The 16549-nt window shown below is 54.0% G+C and overlaps 1 protein-coding gene across 5 annotated transcripts in view; it reads right to left on the reverse strand.

Annotated features, from left to right (window-relative positions):
- Window positions 1–1083: 1083 nt before the first annotated feature.
- FAM234A (family with sequence similarity 234 member A) overlaps window positions 1084–16549 on the reverse strand; it is a 34107-nt gene continuing 18641 nt past the window's right edge. For 2 of the 5 annotated variants that reach the window (XM_008538404.2, XM_070568885.1), the window contains exons 2-12: window positions 12399–12699; window positions 6706–6825; window positions 6201–6392; window positions 5073–5203; window positions 4568–4700; window positions 4117–4246; window positions 3667–3807; window positions 3272–3347; window positions 2912–3067; window positions 2290–2392; window positions 1084–2200 (exon numbers count right to left, since the gene is read on the reverse strand). In XM_008538404.2, coding sequence (XP_008536626.2) covers window positions 1989–2200; window positions 2290–2392; window positions 2912–3067; window positions 3272–3347; window positions 3667–3807; window positions 4117–4246; window positions 4568–4700; window positions 5073–5203; window positions 6201–6392; window positions 6706–6825; window positions 12399–12666 — 1662 coding nt within the window. In that variant the 5' untranslated portion in view covers window positions 12667–12699 and the 3' untranslated portion in view covers window positions 1084–1988. Of the gene's footprint in view, window positions 2201–2289; window positions 2393–2911; window positions 3068–3271; window positions 3348–3666; window positions 3808–4116; window positions 4247–4567; window positions 4701–5072; window positions 5204–6200; window positions 6393–6705; window positions 6826–12398; window positions 12700–12926; window positions 13261–16549 lie in introns of those variants that run through there. The other 3 variants (XM_008538406.2, XM_070568886.1, XM_008538408.2) reach the window with 3 other exon arrangements.

Genomic DNA, 16549 nt, shown 5'->3' on the forward strand with positions numbered 1-16549 from the left:
GGGAGGTGGTGAAGGACAATGAGGGGAGTTCACTGTCAAAGGCAGTGGCTTGGATGGTCCCATGTGTGGGGTCCACAGCAGAGGAAGGACCCAGCCCTCAGTCCTCAGGCTCAGACGTGGGGTGTGGTCCTTGGGGAGAGTGGGGAACGTTCTTTGTGTTCTGGCAGGACAAGGATGTGAGTGTGCCAGGGGACAGTGAGGAAACCAAGTCCAAGGGCCCCATGGTGGGGAGACTCCTAGTGTTGAATGCAGGGTCTCCTGGGCTTCTGGTGCCCAAGGCCTCAGAGTTGCAGGGAGCCCGGCAGAGGCCGACCCCCAGGCACCGAGTGACTGTGCGCAGCTGCTTGATTTACAAGTCCAGGTGCAGTATGCCCACCTGTGACAGCGTCCCCTGGCTCAGGTCCCAACTCTGCTTACTGTCCCAGGGCTTGCGGGTAGTTCCTTCCCAGAGCCAGCTCCTCCATCCAGCACTGCAGGCCCGACCTAGACCCTGGGAGACTGTGGGTGGCGCTGAGCCCCAGCCCTGCCTGCCCCTGGTGACTTTCACTCACAGGACTCGTCATCGCAGCCCCGTCATGCTGAGGCCCTATTGGCTGGGCAGCTTTTCACAGGGACAAGGGACATGCTTCATTCAAACTCAGCCCCCTGTCACCCGCCCCAGGCCTTCGGATGTGGTTCTGTGTGGCTAGAAAACAAGGCTTTTGTATTTCAATGTCCACAGGAAATTCCGCAGGATCCTCCAAAGCCACGGCCCTCATCACTTTGGTACCCAGATCTGGTCTCACTGAGGCCCCCTGGGGGTCCCCCTGCCAGAGCTCACCCCCAGCCCCTCCCTGGCCAGCCTCGGGGACGCACGGGTGCTGGGGGACTCCTTGCCTGCCCCAGGCGGAGCACATCCACGTCCATGGCCGGGTTTCCGGCTTGCTGTGGGTGGGGCGCTCCGAGAAGCACAGGTAGAGGGTCCCTCACCCCCTCAGCCACCCTCCCCACCCTGCTCCAGCAGCCCGGCCGGCAGCAGATCCACTTCGCCCCTCTGGAGCAGACAGACAGACATGAGGCACGTGCGCCCTCACGGGCTCTTCGGTCAGTGCAAGATGTTTATTCTGCTTTCTTCCTGCGGTGCCTGGGTCAGGCTGCTTTTTCTCATCTGGGCACGGCTGACCGCACAGAGCACCATGGCGGGGCGGGCCTGGGCGCACAAGGCACAGAGGTGAGTCCCGCGTCAGGTGACACCGACTGCCGGGGCCGTCCGAGCACCAGGAAGGAGGAGAGGCGCTGGCCACACCCAGGGGTGCAGGGACCCAGGAGACAAGCAGCTCCAGTGTGCATCAAGGGGGCGCGTCCTGCGGCCAGTTCCCTGGGACATTCACAGCACAAGCAGCCAGCACGGGGGCGTGAACCCTCCGAAGGACACCCTCGAGTGGCTGGCGGGCCTCCCGGCCCATACAGCCCCGCCCCCCATGGGCCCAGTCAAGGGGACACCTCAGGGCAAGTCACCACCAGCCACGCTAACGCCTTCCCTTCCTTGCAGTACGAAGGGCGGGGCTGGAACTGCCATCCAGGGCCCACCACCCTCTGAGCGCCATGACCCCAGCGGACAGTGCAGAGAGAAAGGCTCAGACGGGTCGAGGGGAGGGATGTCTGTGGATGGAGCCCAGGCTCTCCCACAGCAACAGCCCCTCTGGCTAGTGGATGAGTGAGGTGGGCCGCCGCAGGGCCAAGCACGGCCCACAGTGGCCCAGCGACACCGCCGGGAAGGCAGGTGGCCTTGAGCATGACCCCAGTGTCCTCACAGCATGCTGGGCAGGAGAGGGCAGAGGCCTGGGCGTCCCCTCGCCCACGCGCATCCCTGGGCAGGACGAGGACCTGGCAGAGAGTGTCGGCAGGGTCGGGAGTGGGGGTCGGAGTGCAGACTGAGTGGGCGAGGGGGCGACGTCCCAGGACCTTTAATGTCAGCAGCTGGAGCCTCTCCCGTAGCTCCGGCGTGGCTAGGCCTCGCTCCGGTACCGCAGGCGGGAGAACCGGTCCCTGACAGTCTCGTCACTGTCAGGTCCGCCCTCGGCCAGGTGGACCACCCTGCTGCTCAGGATGAGGTCCCGCACCTTGTGCTTGGCCACGGAGACCAGGCCGGGTACGTCTGGGCTGGCTGGGCCGGTCAGCAGGAGGCAGGCAGCGTGGCGGCTTGGCTCAAACAGGACCGCTGTGGGGGACACGGCCATCAGGTCTGGGAACCAGCCAGAGCAGCCCTCGCAGCGGGTGGAGCCCAGGCCACGTGGAGGCCGCACCCACCATGGAAGGCGATGATATTGGCAGAGACGTTGGCCAGCTCCAGCAGCACGCTAGGCAGGGTGGGGTGGAACATGTACAGGCTGTGCTGGGCGTCTCCGGGCTCCTAGGGCAAGAACAGGCCATGGGGCGTGGGTGACTGGGGCCACGACCAGCTCCATGTCCGGGTGGCAGACACCAAGCGTCCTTGGCCAGGTGGCCAGGCAATGCTGAGCTCACCCCTCACGGGATGCTCCTGACAGTGACGACGCCCAGAGCTGTGTCCACCAGCGTCCCCACCCGGGGCCCAAAAATGCCCATTCTAACTCCACCCACCTGCCGCCTCTCCCCTCAACCAACCCGGACCCTCCTCGGTGTCCTCTAGCTGAACACTGTGCCCGTCTTCCTGTGCCCCCACTTATTCCCAGGTTCCCCTCATCCGCCCCAAGGCAGACCCCAGCCCCGGCTTCCCCTGTGGCCTTTCAGCTGCCGCATCCCGCCCGCTCTCACACAGCTGCTGTTTATCTGGGCTCGCCGGGTCACAGTCACCGGCTAGCTCCTGGCGCCTCAAGGCAGGACCCAGGCCTGTCCGCTGGACTCTGGATGCTCCTGGCGGGCGTGCCCCGAGCACCTGCCCTGCCCGTACCATCTGGTTGGTGCCCATCAGCTCGTGGAGGCCCCAGAAGAAGAAGGCCGAGCGGTGGTCTGCGGTGGGCAGGCTGGCGGACTGAGGGTCCCCGGGGAGGCCCGGGAGGACCTGGCTCCACAGGACGGCCCCGCTGCTGAGGTCCAGGAGCAGGATCTGGGGAGGGAGGGGCAGCGTGCGGGGCTCGGCGGGGCTTGCACAGGCACACGGCCAGCCCTGCCAGCCCTGAGGAGCTGTCCCCCAAAGGCAAACAGGACGGGTCACTGGGGCTCAGCCTCCCGGCCACAGCCAGGTGCCGTTCAGACTAGTTCTCCTCAGCTGTGGACAAAGGCAGGCCCCTCAGAAGGAAGTGCAGCCGACCTGTCTGTCAGTGCCGGTCCCATTTTCAATGACCACGGCCCAGGTGTCAGGCTTGTAGTAGCCGAGGACGGGTTTCCTGGAAGGAGAAGAGGGCAGGAGAACTCACAAGGGCCTCTGGAAGCAGACACCTGGGGACAGGCCCGCCCCACCTTCTTTGGCCACACCTCGGCAGAGCGGGGGCAGCCCATGCCAGGGCCCTGACGGGAAGCCGACACCAGGGGCTTCACCAGCCCCTTGATGTGGGCACAGGGCAGCACCAGGTGACAGGCAGGAGGCTCTGGCAGAAGCTCATGGCCCTCCAGCCCCCCAGTGTCATCCCCAGGGCCACCAAGGGGATAGGCTGGGGGTGCCTGGCTTGCAGCGATCGCACAGGTTCCTGGAGAAGGACCCCATACCTCAGGACCTGGGCTGCACTGAGGGTCCACCTGGGGGCCAGGTCCTGCCCGTCCAGCAGCTTGCAGGCCTCTGAGCTCACGAGGAGGAGGTCCTCGCCGGCTTTCCCCGGGACCACCATCAGGAAGCGGACAGCTCCAGAGCTGCAGAGGCAGGGGACTGGGCTCAACACAGAGGTGGTGGGAGGCCGGGACCCCCCATGTGCTGCTGGGCTGCGTCCCTCGGGTTCCCGTGGCACAGCCCGCACTCCCAGTTCTCTGAAACGAGACCCTCCGGGGAGACCAGGAAAAGCCCACTGTCAGGACCCTGTCTTCTCTGCTTTTCATCCAGCTTCTCTTTGCCGACTTTGGCTCATGGTTCCCAACAGCAAGGCCCTCGTCCCCTCCGCCGGCTCGACGGCTCTGGGCACTCGGGAGCGGCCCCGACCCGTAGGAGCTGCCGCCCAGACCAACCTGTGCAGAAGCAGCCTGTGGGTGGTGGCGTTGAGCATGCCCTCCCAGCGGGGGTCTTTCTTCAGGGGGCTGTCCCTCCCGGTCACCTTCTCGTAGAGGCCCTTCACGGAGTAGCCACACAGCGAACCCGCTGTTCAAACATGGAAGAGCCTCAAGTCATGGGGGCCTCTGCCGGGGTCTGGGGAGGAGGCGCGCCCACCAGCCCCGCTTCCAGGACACGCGGTGCCCTCCCCGAGCCTCGGGGAGCTGGGGCTCCTGAGGTTTTCTGAGCCCGATGGTGTTGACTCGCATCCCTGGAATTAAGGCAGAAGCTGACAAGTGTGGCTGCAGTCAGACTTCCTCACACTCTGTCCTCCCCGAGGGGCTGAGCTCCTCTGAGACCAGCACGGCCTCCGAGACCAGCACGGCCTCCGAGGCTGGGGCGGCCCTGGGAAGAGCAGATGTGACATACCGCAGGGGAGAAGGATGTAGGGGGCACCCGCCCTAGTGACGTGGAGCAGGGAGCCGCTGGTCCCGTCTACACCGAGGCTGCCTCGGCGGCCGATCTGGTGCCCAGTGCTGCCTGAATGGACATAGCCATGAACCTGCAACACACAGGAGGGGTCAGCAGTCTGTCGTCCGAGGAGGTGGTTGTGATTTAGTGTCTGATACCGGGTGCCTGTGCGCAGCCCTCCTGGGAGACGCGGGCAGCCCCATCTCAGCCCGCGGAGCCCTCCATCCGTGGAGCTTCACCCCAGCGCCGCATGGCACCCATGAGAGGCACTCCCCGCTCCCTGCTCTTGGGGCGGCCGGAAGCTGCGGGCAGGGACAGAGCCTCCCAGCGTGCTGAGTCTGCAGATGCCAGGGGCGCAGGGCCCTGGGCGCGTCCCCGGAGAGGTGGTCAGACCCAAACTCTGCTGGGAAGTGGTAGTGGACTGGAGGCAGAGGAGGCTGTGGGGACTCGGGAGGAGCCCTACCTCCCCGTCCTCCCGGGTGAGAACCAGCAGGTCAGGGGCACCATCGGCGTCAACGTCGGGCACCTGGAGCAGAGGGCGCAGCACAGAAGCATTCCCACCGAAGCTGCTGGGACGGCTCCACAGTGTTTCCCCTAAAGCCAAGTGCAGTGTCACTGCCTGTGGGTGCAGCCCCTTCCCCGCGCTCAGACACACAACCAGCACCAGTGGGAGGCTCCTGGCAGGTGCAGGCCACACCCGCTGAACACTGATTCACGGTGCTGGCGCTCCAGCTGGGCCAGCGACGCTGGGAGCCACAGAGTCCCCTCCTTTCCGGCTTGTCTGCATTTTCTGACATTCGGCTCTAGAACATCTTAGGGCCGACGCTCCCCACCCGGAGGGACAGGGCCTGATTGCTACCTCCTGAGGCCTCTCAGGACCCCGTCTCCTGCTGGGGTCACAGGTGGACCCCCTGCCTCCACAAGGGCCTTTCCCCGTGCCCCGCACATGGGAGGGAGAGAGTGAAGTGCATGCTCATGGTGGGACCGAGGGACCACAGGTCCTCACCCAGATATAATCTTGCCCACATCTTTTTTAACTGGAGTCCTCTCCTCTTAAAATATTTCCAGCCTGCTCTTCATTTTCCTCTCTATCCTTGAAACCATAACTGGTAAGGGAAATGCTAACACTCACCAAATTCCTTAGGACCTTGGTAAGCTACGAGGGGCCATCGCTCAGTGCCTAAACATGCCTGTTACACTAAGCGCCTGCAAATCCATGGCACGGACAGGTCCTGGCTGCCCTGGTGGGCTCGATGCGGAGGCACGGCCTGGCTCGCTCTGGCTGCCCCATGTACCGCCCGGGAGCCAGTGGCAGCTCAGCTCCTCCTCACCTCTGCTAACCCCCAGCAGGTGCTCTGCTGTGACCCATGAGCAGGATTTAAACCGGAGGTGACAAGACACCGTGGAGTGTGACATGTCAGAGTAGCCGAGGCATATGATACCTTGTGTGGGAGTTACCTCCCACCCCTGTAATCTCCCTTCCCATCCAGTCACGCCACCCCTGCTGTCACGGGCTGACCCTTCTCAGAGCATCGTGGCCTTGGACCCCCGGCGTGAGGCCCAGGTGAAGCCACAGAGAGAAGTGGCCTACCTGTGAACGAGTTGACTGCGATCAAAGAACTGGGTCTGCCCACGAGGATGCAGGCAGAAGATGCCCCGCTGTCCCTCGGCTGGGGGACGGCGCACTCCACCAGAGCCCCGTCCTGGGCTGCGGGTCTCTCCCAGAGCACGCTGCCGTTGGCCCCTGACACTGCAGCCACAAAGGTGCAGGGAGAGGAAAAGCCTGCAGGGGGAGACCCAACTCTGTGGGCCAGGTGCGCACCCTGCTCCCGGCCACAGCCCCACCGCCTGGGCTCCTTCCCTTTGTCCCTGGGCCCTTGACCCCCAGACTCATGGGTGCCCTGGTGTTCACCCCACAGGGGTCAGCAGCCACCTGGGTGCCTAGACCAGAGCCTGTCTCCTTGTCTCTTTCTAGTCCTGCTAGGAAGGAAGGGCAATGTGACAGTTCCCAGAAATTCCACCAGTGCTCCCCAGATACTGCAGAGTGAGAGGATTCCTCCTCCCACCCCTCCTTTTCCAGATAAAAACAAAATTACCTTCATCGGCACAGGATCGGTTGATGAAACTGTTGCTGCTGTTGGTACTTTTATAAAGAAAGAGAACATCTTGGATCCTGTCTCTGTTTACATCTTCTGTAGCCAGAAAGTCGTACGTGACTGAAAAAGAAAACCACATACTACGTTCCTCGGGCCGTGTCCGCTGCGAAGGCCAGGCCACGTTGGACACCACCTGTTTCTCTGCTCCGTGGGGCTCCGTGGCAGTGAGCATCCGCCCCCATGAGATCACCAGCACAGGACCTGTGGCTTCTGCCTCACCAGGACGAGCAGTCCCCATGCTCTGCCGCACCAGCAAGGCCGCATGAGCACGACGGGCGCAGGTGCCACGTGTGAGCTTTAGGGAGGGACAGTGTCACACACGGATGTTCTGAAACTTCTCTTCAGGAAGGGACCCTCCCCTACATCCGCTTGGGATCTGGAGTCCACATTCCATACTCGTAAGGTCTACTCCTTCCTTTCATTCAAGGACTCAAATGACAAACTATATGCTTTAAAATGAAACAACAAAAGAATGAAGTTGGCCCCTTACCTCACACCATACATAAAAATGAACTCAAAATGGATCAAAGACCTAAACTTTAGAGCTAAAACTATATTGGGGCCAGCCTGGTGGTGTAGTGGTTAAGTTTGCACACTCCACTTCAGCAGCCCAGGGTTCGCCGGTTCAGATCCCGGGTGCAGATCTACACACTACTCATTACTCCATGCTGTGGCAGCATCCCACATACAAAAGTAGAGGAAGATCGGCACAGATGTTAGCTCAGGGCCAATCTTCCTCACCAAAAGAAAAATTAATAAAATAAAGATTTCCCAGTGGGAAAACAAACAAACAAACAAACAAAAGAGCTCAAACTACAAAAGAAAAAACATAAGGAAAAATCTTCATGACATTGATTTTGGAGATGATTTTTTTAATATGACACCAAAAGCATAGGCAACAAAAAATAGATAAATTGGACTTCAAAATTAAGAACTTTTGTGCATTAAGGACACTACCAAGAGAATGAGGGGCCAGCCTCGTGGCTGAGTGGTTAAGTTCATGTGCTCTACTTCAGGGGCCTAGGGTTTCGCCACTTCAAATCCTGGGCACAGACATGGTACCGCTCATCAGGCCATGCTGAGGTGGTGTCCCACATAGCAGAGCCAGAAGGACCTACAACTAGAATACACAACTATGTACTAGGGGGGCGCTTTGGGGAGAAGAAGAAGAAGAAAAAAGAGAGAGAGTGAAAAGACAATCCACAGATTAAAAGAAAATACTCGCAAATCATCTATCTGATAAAAAATTAATATCCAGAATATATAAAGAACTCCTACAACTCAACAACAAAAAAGAAAACCCAAGTGAAAAATGGGCAAAGGACTTGTATAGACATTTCTTCTAGGAAGATATACAAATGACCATAAGCACATGAACACTCACTAGTAATGAGGGAAAAGCAAATCGAAACCATAACAAGACACCATTTCACACTTGTTCAGACAGCTGTTATCTAAAAACAGAGAGAGAGAAAACAAGAGCTGGAGAAACTGGAGCCCTGTGCTTTGCTGGTGGGAACATAAGACGGTGCAGCCCCTGTGGAAAACAGTCCAGCAGTTTCTCAAAAGTTAAACACAGAATTAGCATGTGACGCAGCAATTTCATTCTTTGGGGAAACACCCGAAATAAGTGAGAGCAGGGGTTCAACTAAGCACTTGCACACCCGTGTTCACAGCAGCATTATTCACAGCAGCCAAAAGGTGGAAACAACCCAAGTGTCCATCAACAGAAGAATGGACAAACAAAATGTGGTCCAGCCATACAATGGAATATTATTTGCCCATAAAAAGGAAGGAAATTCTGACATATGCTACAACATAGATGAAACTTGAGGAAACTTATGCTCAGTGAAATTGGCCAGACACAAAAGGACAAATATGATATGATTCTACTACTATGAGGTCCCTAGAGTTGGAAAATTCATAGAGACAGAGAGTAGATTGGAGGTTCCTACAGGATGGAGAGCGGGGAGGAATGGGGAGTTACTGTCTGCTGAGTACAGAGTTTCTGTCTGAGACGATTAGAAGTTCTGGAAATAAAATACATAAGGAACTTACAAAACTCAACAAAAAAGTGAACAACCCGATCAAAAAATAGGGAGAGGATATGAAGAGACATTTTTCCAAAGAAGATACACAGATGGTGACAGACACATGAAAAGAGGTTCAACATCACTAATTATTAAGGAAATGCAAATCAAAACTACAATGAGATATCGCCTTACACCTGTCAGAATGGCTATAATTACCAAGACAAAAAATAACAAATGTTGGAGAGGACGTGGAGAAAATGGAACCCTTATACACTGCTGGTGGGAATGCAAACTGGTGCAGCCACTATGGAAAACAGTATGGAGATTTCTCAAAAAATAAAAAATAGAAATACCATACAATCCAGTTATCTCACTCTTGGGCATTTATTTAAAGAACATGAAATCAACACTTCAAAGAGACTTATGCATCCCTATGTTTATTGCAGCATTACGCACGATAGCCAAAATGACTGGATAAAGATGTGGTATATATACACACACACACACACACACACACACACACACACACACACACACAATGGAATACTACTCAGCCATCAAAAAGACAAATCGTCCTATATGTGACAACATGGATAGAGCTTGAGGGTGTGACGTTAAGTGAAATAAGCCAGACAGAGAAAGACAAACAGCCTATGATTTCACTCATACGTGGAAGATAAACAAACACATGGATAAAGAGAACAGATCAGCGATTACCAGAGGGGAAGGGGGTTGGGGGTGGGCACAAGGGGTAAAGGGGCACATATGCATGGTGATGGATAAAAACTAGACTACTGGTGGTGAGCACAATGCTCTCTATACAGAAACTGATAAATAATAATGTACACCTGAAATTACACAACGTTATAAAGCACTATGACCTCTATAAAATAACTGGGGGGAAAAAAAGAACATACACATAAACCTACCAGTCTCATTAATGAGTTCAACAAGGTCACAAGATGAAAGATTAATATAATAACCAGTAGTATTTCTACATACTATCAATGAGCAACCTGAAAATTAAGTTCACAAAACAATTCCCTTCACAGTAGCATCAGACAGAACATTTTGGAATAAATTTAACAAAAGAAGTGCAAGACTTGTCCATGGAACACTATAAAACATTGTTAAGAGAAATTAAAGATCTGAATAAATGGAGATATACTCCATTTACACGGACTGGAAGATTAATTGTTAAGATGGCATTTTACCCAAACTAATCTATAGATTCTACACAATTTCCATCAAAACCCCAGAAGGCTTTTTTACAGAAATTGACAAGTTGATCCTAAAATTTACATAAAAATGCAAAGGACCCAAAAGAGCCAAACCATTTTGAGGAAAAAAAAAACAAAGTCGGCAGACTTATACTTCCCTATTTCAAAACACCGTAAAGCTATAATCAAGACAATGTGGTGTGAGGACAGACAGAGGCAAACCCAACAGGATTGACAGTCAATCGAGTGTCAAAGCAGGAGCCGAGGCGATTCAGCGGCAAAAGGACAACGTCCTCAACAAAGAGCGTTGGGACCAGTGGGTGCTGACATGTGAGCTACCCTCCCCCAGACTCACGGAGGCTGCTGGGCTGCTTTCCAGAAATTCCACCATTTGCTTCCACTGGCCACAAAAACTACCTCAAAATGGATTGCAGACCTAAATAGGAGAGCTAAAACTATAACATTTCTAGAAGGAAATACAGGAAAAGATCTTCATGACCTTAAATGAGGCAGAGTTCAGTGGCTGAGTGGTTAAGTTCGTGCGCTCTGCTTCGGTGGCCCAAGGGTTTCGCCGGTTCGGATCCTGGGCCCGGACATGGCACCGCTCATCAGGCCATGCTGAGGTGGCGTCCCACATGCCACAACTAGAAGGACCCACACCTAGAATATACAACTGTGTACTGGGGCACTTTATGGAGAAGAAGAAAAAAGAAGATGGACAACAGATGTTAGCTCAGGTGTCAATCTTTAAAAAAAAAAGAAATTAGGCAGAGTTCTTATGCCAAAAGCACAATCCATAATAAAAAACTGATAAATTTGACTTCATCAAAATTTAAAACTTTGGTGCTACAGAAGACATCCTTTGAACACAAGCCACAGACCGGTTGTAAATATTTGCGAATCATATATCTGATAAAAGACTTGTATCTAGAATATATAAAGAACTTTAATAATTCAATAATAATCAGATTTTTTAAATGAGCAAAAGAGTTGAATAGATATTTACCAAAGAAGATGTAGGAATGGCTAATAACCACATGAAGAGATGCTCAACATCATTAGCCATTAGGGAAATTCAAATTAAAAACACAGTGAGATACCACTTCTCACGCACTAGGATGGCTACAATCAAAAAGACAGATGGTAACAAGTGTGAGCAAGGATGTGGAGAACTGGAATTCTCTCCACTGGTGCTGTGGAAAACAGCCCGGCTGCTCCCTAGAAAGTTACACATACAATTCCACTCCTAGCAATCTACCCAGGAGAGATAAAAACACGTCCGCGTGAGACCTGTACATAAATGCTCATCGCAGTATTACTAATAAAAGTCAAAACCTGAAGACCATCTAAATGTCCACCACCTGGTGAACAGATGAACAATATGGTCTCTCCCTACAAAGGAAGACTGGTCGGTGATAAACAGGAAGGAGTATGCTACACGGACGAGCTCACGCTGAGTGAAAGGAGCTGGACTCAGAAGATACGTATTATACGATTTCATTTGCATGAAACGTGCAGAAAAGGCAAGTCTACAAAGACAGACAGACCAGTGGCCGCCTAGGGCTGGGGAGGGGGACGGCACTGATGGAATCCCACAGGGACGACAGAAATGCTCTAAAACTGGATTGTGGTGACAGTTACATAGCTGCTCTGTGAACTAACTAAAATCGTGGAACTGTATACTCAAGACAAGTGAATATTATGTAAACTATACCTCAATAAAGCTGCAAAAAATAAACACAGAAACATATTATTCCTCCCCCTCAAAATTAAGCACCAAATTCTGAACAGAACTGACCCCGAGTGAGGCTGAAACAAGAAAGTCTCTTTACTCCACAGAGAAGCCCTTGGGTCTATGCAAAGCAGCACTCCGAGGCCGCGAGCGCTCACATCCACCCACACGGTGACTGCAGGGCTGTCCCCGGCTCCAGAAGCCAGCGTCCAGAGAAAGGCTGACTCAGCTCTCAGGAAGGCCAGGGTCCAGGCTGCCCATCGTCAGGGAGAAGTGAAAGTGCGCTTTACTCTGGCTGAGCAGACCGGGTCTGGACGACAAAATCAGCCGCACACTCTTCATTTCACGACAGCTTCTCTGTGTCTGTTCTGCCCACTGTGCCGTTTCATTAATTTCTTTTTTAATTCAGAAAAGGAACCAAATGGGCCACTTTCCTTTATTGCCCCAACCCACCCTTCCTGTGCTCCCACGGTGGTCCTTCCATGTTTCCTTAGAGGCCGCTCTGCTGATCCCTAAAAGTCCAGGAAAACCGTGAACACTGTACTGGCGGCCACTCAGGGGTGATTCACTGTCAAAGACACCTCTGGACTCTGGGACACCTGCCGCCCCACCGCCCACCCCTCAGACCGCGCTGGGGAGGGGGCGCACCTGCTGTGTTGTAATGGATCCGCCACGTCCCCTGGGATGCTGGCCGGTCTGGACACGGGATGATGAAGGAAACCACAAACACCACAAGAAGGCAGATGAACAGCGAAAGGAAAAACGCCACCGCCCGGCAGCGGGAGAGGCGGGACTGCGGAGGCGTCCTTGTCAGGATGTCTTCCTTCTTCGCTCGGTTCTCCAGATCCTCCTGCAACTTCCTGTCTTCATTCTTCAAGGGGTGGATTTCAGCTTCTAAGTCCTTGGTGTCCGTCATCGTGCGCACATCCCCAACTTTGACTCCTGGTCACTGCATCAACAGAACAGGGCACAGTCAACAAGCGGCAGAGACAGTCTCCCGGGGCTTTGCTGTTTTCAGCCTCTTAGGAGCCTGGCTGCAGCTGTGACCTTGCACCATCCGCCAGGAAATAAAGCTAAATAAATGTTTAGGGTGGCACAGCTTCCACCTGAGAAGTCTTTACTTCAGAGGCAGATCGGTTGCGTAGAGCCAGCAGGCGGAAAGTTTTTCATCCTTACATTCGGGGCCTCCGCCTGCGGACTCTGGGGCAGCTGAGGGAGCCACAGGGCGACGCTGGGGCCAGGCTACTGCTGCTAGACCCACAGGCTAAACATTAACTAAGCCCCGAGGCTCAAAGTCTGGGCGCCTGACCGCCTTCCGCAGCCTCAAGCATAGATGGAAAGGGCAGCCCCGGTGGGAATCGGCTGAAGCCAGCCTCACACGGGGCCTCCCTGGAGCCAAAAGCTTCGTGAGGGCGGGCTGTGCAGTCCCAGCCCCGCCCTCGCCCCTGGACCGCGGGTCCATGTCTGTGAAAGGGAAGCAGCAGTGACTTTAGAGGACGGTCTCAGGATTAAACTAGCAAGTGCACACAAAGCAGTTATAACAGTGTCTGACACATACTCAGCACTCAGATGCCAGATGATTATCACTAATAACAAGATGAAACATACCGGAAGTCCCATGGAGGAGGGGGGACGAGTACAAGTCTGCCCACGACTTCAGAGCCCGCCTGCGGGACAAGAACACGCTCTCCCCCTACCTCTGCTGCTTCTCCCCTGCCTGGTGCCCCTCCCGCCACTCCTGCCGGCTGCTCCCTGGGGGGTGTGAGGAGGGAATCTGGAGCAGCCACCTTGGCAAATAAGACAGAAAACACTTTTGAAGACGGTGATGCCACAGGACAGAAGGAGCGCAGGTCCCTGAGAGCTGGAAACCACCACCACCAATCCTTGAGTTCTACACTCTGTTACGTGAGAACGAAACAAACTTCTATCTTGTGTGAGGCAAGATACTTGTTATCTTAGTCCTTTTTCAACAGCCAAACCAGTGTCCTAACTAAGGAGAGAAGGGAAGGGATCCTATGGGTCTGAGTGAGTTATAATCCTCGTCTACCCAAAAAGGGACTCAGTGGTTCAGATTCAAATGGACAAATGAGGCTACGCCAGAGGTTAACTGAAGGTGAGAACCCCAAGAAGCAGCTGAGAGCTGGAAGTGGCTCTCTTGAGGGACAGGTGGAGGAAGATGGAAAGAGACGAGAGGCTGCTGGGTGTTTTGGTGAGGAAGGTTGCCCCTGAGCTAACATCCGTGCCAGTCCTGCTCTATTATTGTCTGTGGGATGCCTCCACAGCATGGCTTGATGAGTGGGCGCCAGGTCCGCACCCAGGATCCAAACCTGAGAACCCCAGGCCACCGAAGCGAGCTCATGAACTAAACCACCGTGCCACCGGGCCAGCCCCAAGACTGCTGTTTTCTGTATAAACTTTTCACTTTCTGACTTTAACTGTTTTTCTCCAATTATTCAATAAAAATAATTCATTTTAAAACCTGCGTATACATCCACTAGGGTAGCTTTAATAAAAAAGAAGAATGACAAGTGTAGGTGAGGACGTGGAGAAACTGGGAGCCATGTACATTGCTGGTGGGAATGTAAAATGGGGCAGCTGCTGTGGAAAACAGCCTGGCAGGTCCTCAGAAAGTTAAACATAGAAATACCATATGATCCAGCAATTCCACTTCTAGGTATACACCCAAGAGAACTGAAAACAGAGACTCACACGAAAACTTGTAAACAAATATTCATAGCTTCGTTAGTCGTGACAACCCAAATAGCCATCAACAGATGATGGATAAACACAATGTGGTCCATCCACACAATGGAGTATTATGCAGCCATAAAAAGGAGTAAGCACTGACACGCTACAACGTGGATGGATCCTGAAGACATTTGTGCTCAGTGAAATAATCCAGACATGAAAGGTTACCTACTGTATGACTCCATTTATATGCAACGCCCAGCACGGGCAAATCCACAGTGGCAGAAAGCAGACGAGTGGTTGCCAGGGGCTGGGGCAGGGGGTGGGGTGTGCCTGATGATGGGTGCAGGGTTTCCTTCTGGGATGATGACAATGGTGGTGATGGTTGCAAAACGTCGTGAATGTACTAAATGTTACTAATGGTAAATTTTGTGTTATGTGTATTTTACCACTATTTAAAAAGAAAACAAATCTGTGTGCGTTCTCCTTAGTGCTGAGACATGAGTTCTTAACATCTTGGAAGTCAGAGGAGGTGTGCCTGTCGAAGGTAAAGAGCTGGACACAGGAAGATCGAACAGTGACTCACCAGCAGGGCCTCCGTGAACCCCAGCCCCTGACGTGGGGCGGCCAGGCGGGCTGTCTGGAAGAGGGAACTAGGGAGCCAGAGACAGAACCTGGATCAGGCCTGAGGGACGGGACATAGCTGCTCACCCAGCAGATCTAGCCACTATGTCCCCAGTGAGGGGATGTTTCAAATACTTAAAACACACAAAGGAATCTTTGATAAAGGAAAGAAAACCAAGTGAGATAGCAGAATGCTAACATTCTTCATTTTAAAAGCTCTGTCTTTAAAGTTCTCTTACATAAGAGCTTTAAAACATTGGGCTGCAGCCGCCCTCACCTGCCAGAAGCTGGAACATCTACAGGCGACGGCAGGAAAGCACCCTAAGACTGTCCATGCAGGAACAAGGGGCATCCGCTCTAAATGACAGTGTTCACGCCCAGGCCACGACCCCCTTCTCCCAGACCCACGCTGCAGCAGCAGCCCTGGGAGACATGTTCAACATGAGAGCTGGACGGCCGCGGGCACGTGTGGTGACCAGGTCTGGACAGGGCATCTGCCCTTATAAGCCCAGGAGGGTGTAGGGACTGTAAAGTCCTTGGGGAAATGCATCTCAAGCAGCCTGTGAATGCATTGGGAGAAGGACGTAGCTAAGCCATGATTCTCAGCCTCGGTTCCACATTAGAACCCAGACCGATTAAATCAGCATCTCCGGGTGGGGGTCCCGGGCAGGAGCAGCTGTTAAGGCTCTCAAGGGGACTCCAAGGAACAGCCACGTAGAGAAGTGCAGACCAAGAAGTCCGCCCTTCTCTTGTCCTGGTCGCCCCAGTAGCGCCAGCAGATGACTTCTCCTGCCTCCGGGCCCTGAGCTGGAGACTCCGTCTCCCCACTGCCAGCCCAGAGGGAAGCAAAGCGGAGGGAGGAAGAGCCTCTCCCCTCCACCGAGCTGCCTAAGGCTGCCTTCTGGGTGTTCTCGAATCCTCGGCCAGCCTAGCAAAGTACTGTAAAGCCAAACGCAGGCCCCAACCTCGTAAGTCAAATCACACATTTCCTAATCATTTTTTGAATCCCTGAGTGACGTGGCTCCCTAAAGCTAAACAAGGGACAGTGCAGAACAATCATCACTGACGACGCTTGGGTTTTTATTTTTTTAATTTAATTTTTTTGGGGGGAAGCTTAGCCCTGAGCTAACTGCTGCCAGTCCTCCTCTTTTTGCTGAGGAAGGCTGGCCCTGAGCTAACATCCGTGCCCATCTTCCTTTACTTTATATGCGGGACGGCTGCCACACATGGTGTGCCACACGGTGCCATGTCTGCACCCGGGATCCGAACCGGTGAACCCCGGGCCGCCGAAGCAGAACACGCGCACTTAATCACTGCGCCATTGGGCTGGCCCCGGGTTTTTATTTTTTTAAGTCAGCAATAGATATACATGACACATTTGAATCAGGTGAAAGCATAAATCTCCTTCCTCTTGTGGCCCTCAGGTTTGAGAAGGGAAGCGCGTTACTAGTTTCTTACGGGCCTCCAGAATCATCCTGTGCATTGCC

This window comes from Equus przewalskii, chromosome 12 (assembly GCF_037783145.1).
Source record: "Equus przewalskii isolate Varuska chromosome 12, EquPr2, whole genome shotgun sequence".
Lineage (NCBI taxonomy): Eukaryota > Metazoa > Chordata > Mammalia > Perissodactyla > Equidae > Equus > Equus przewalskii.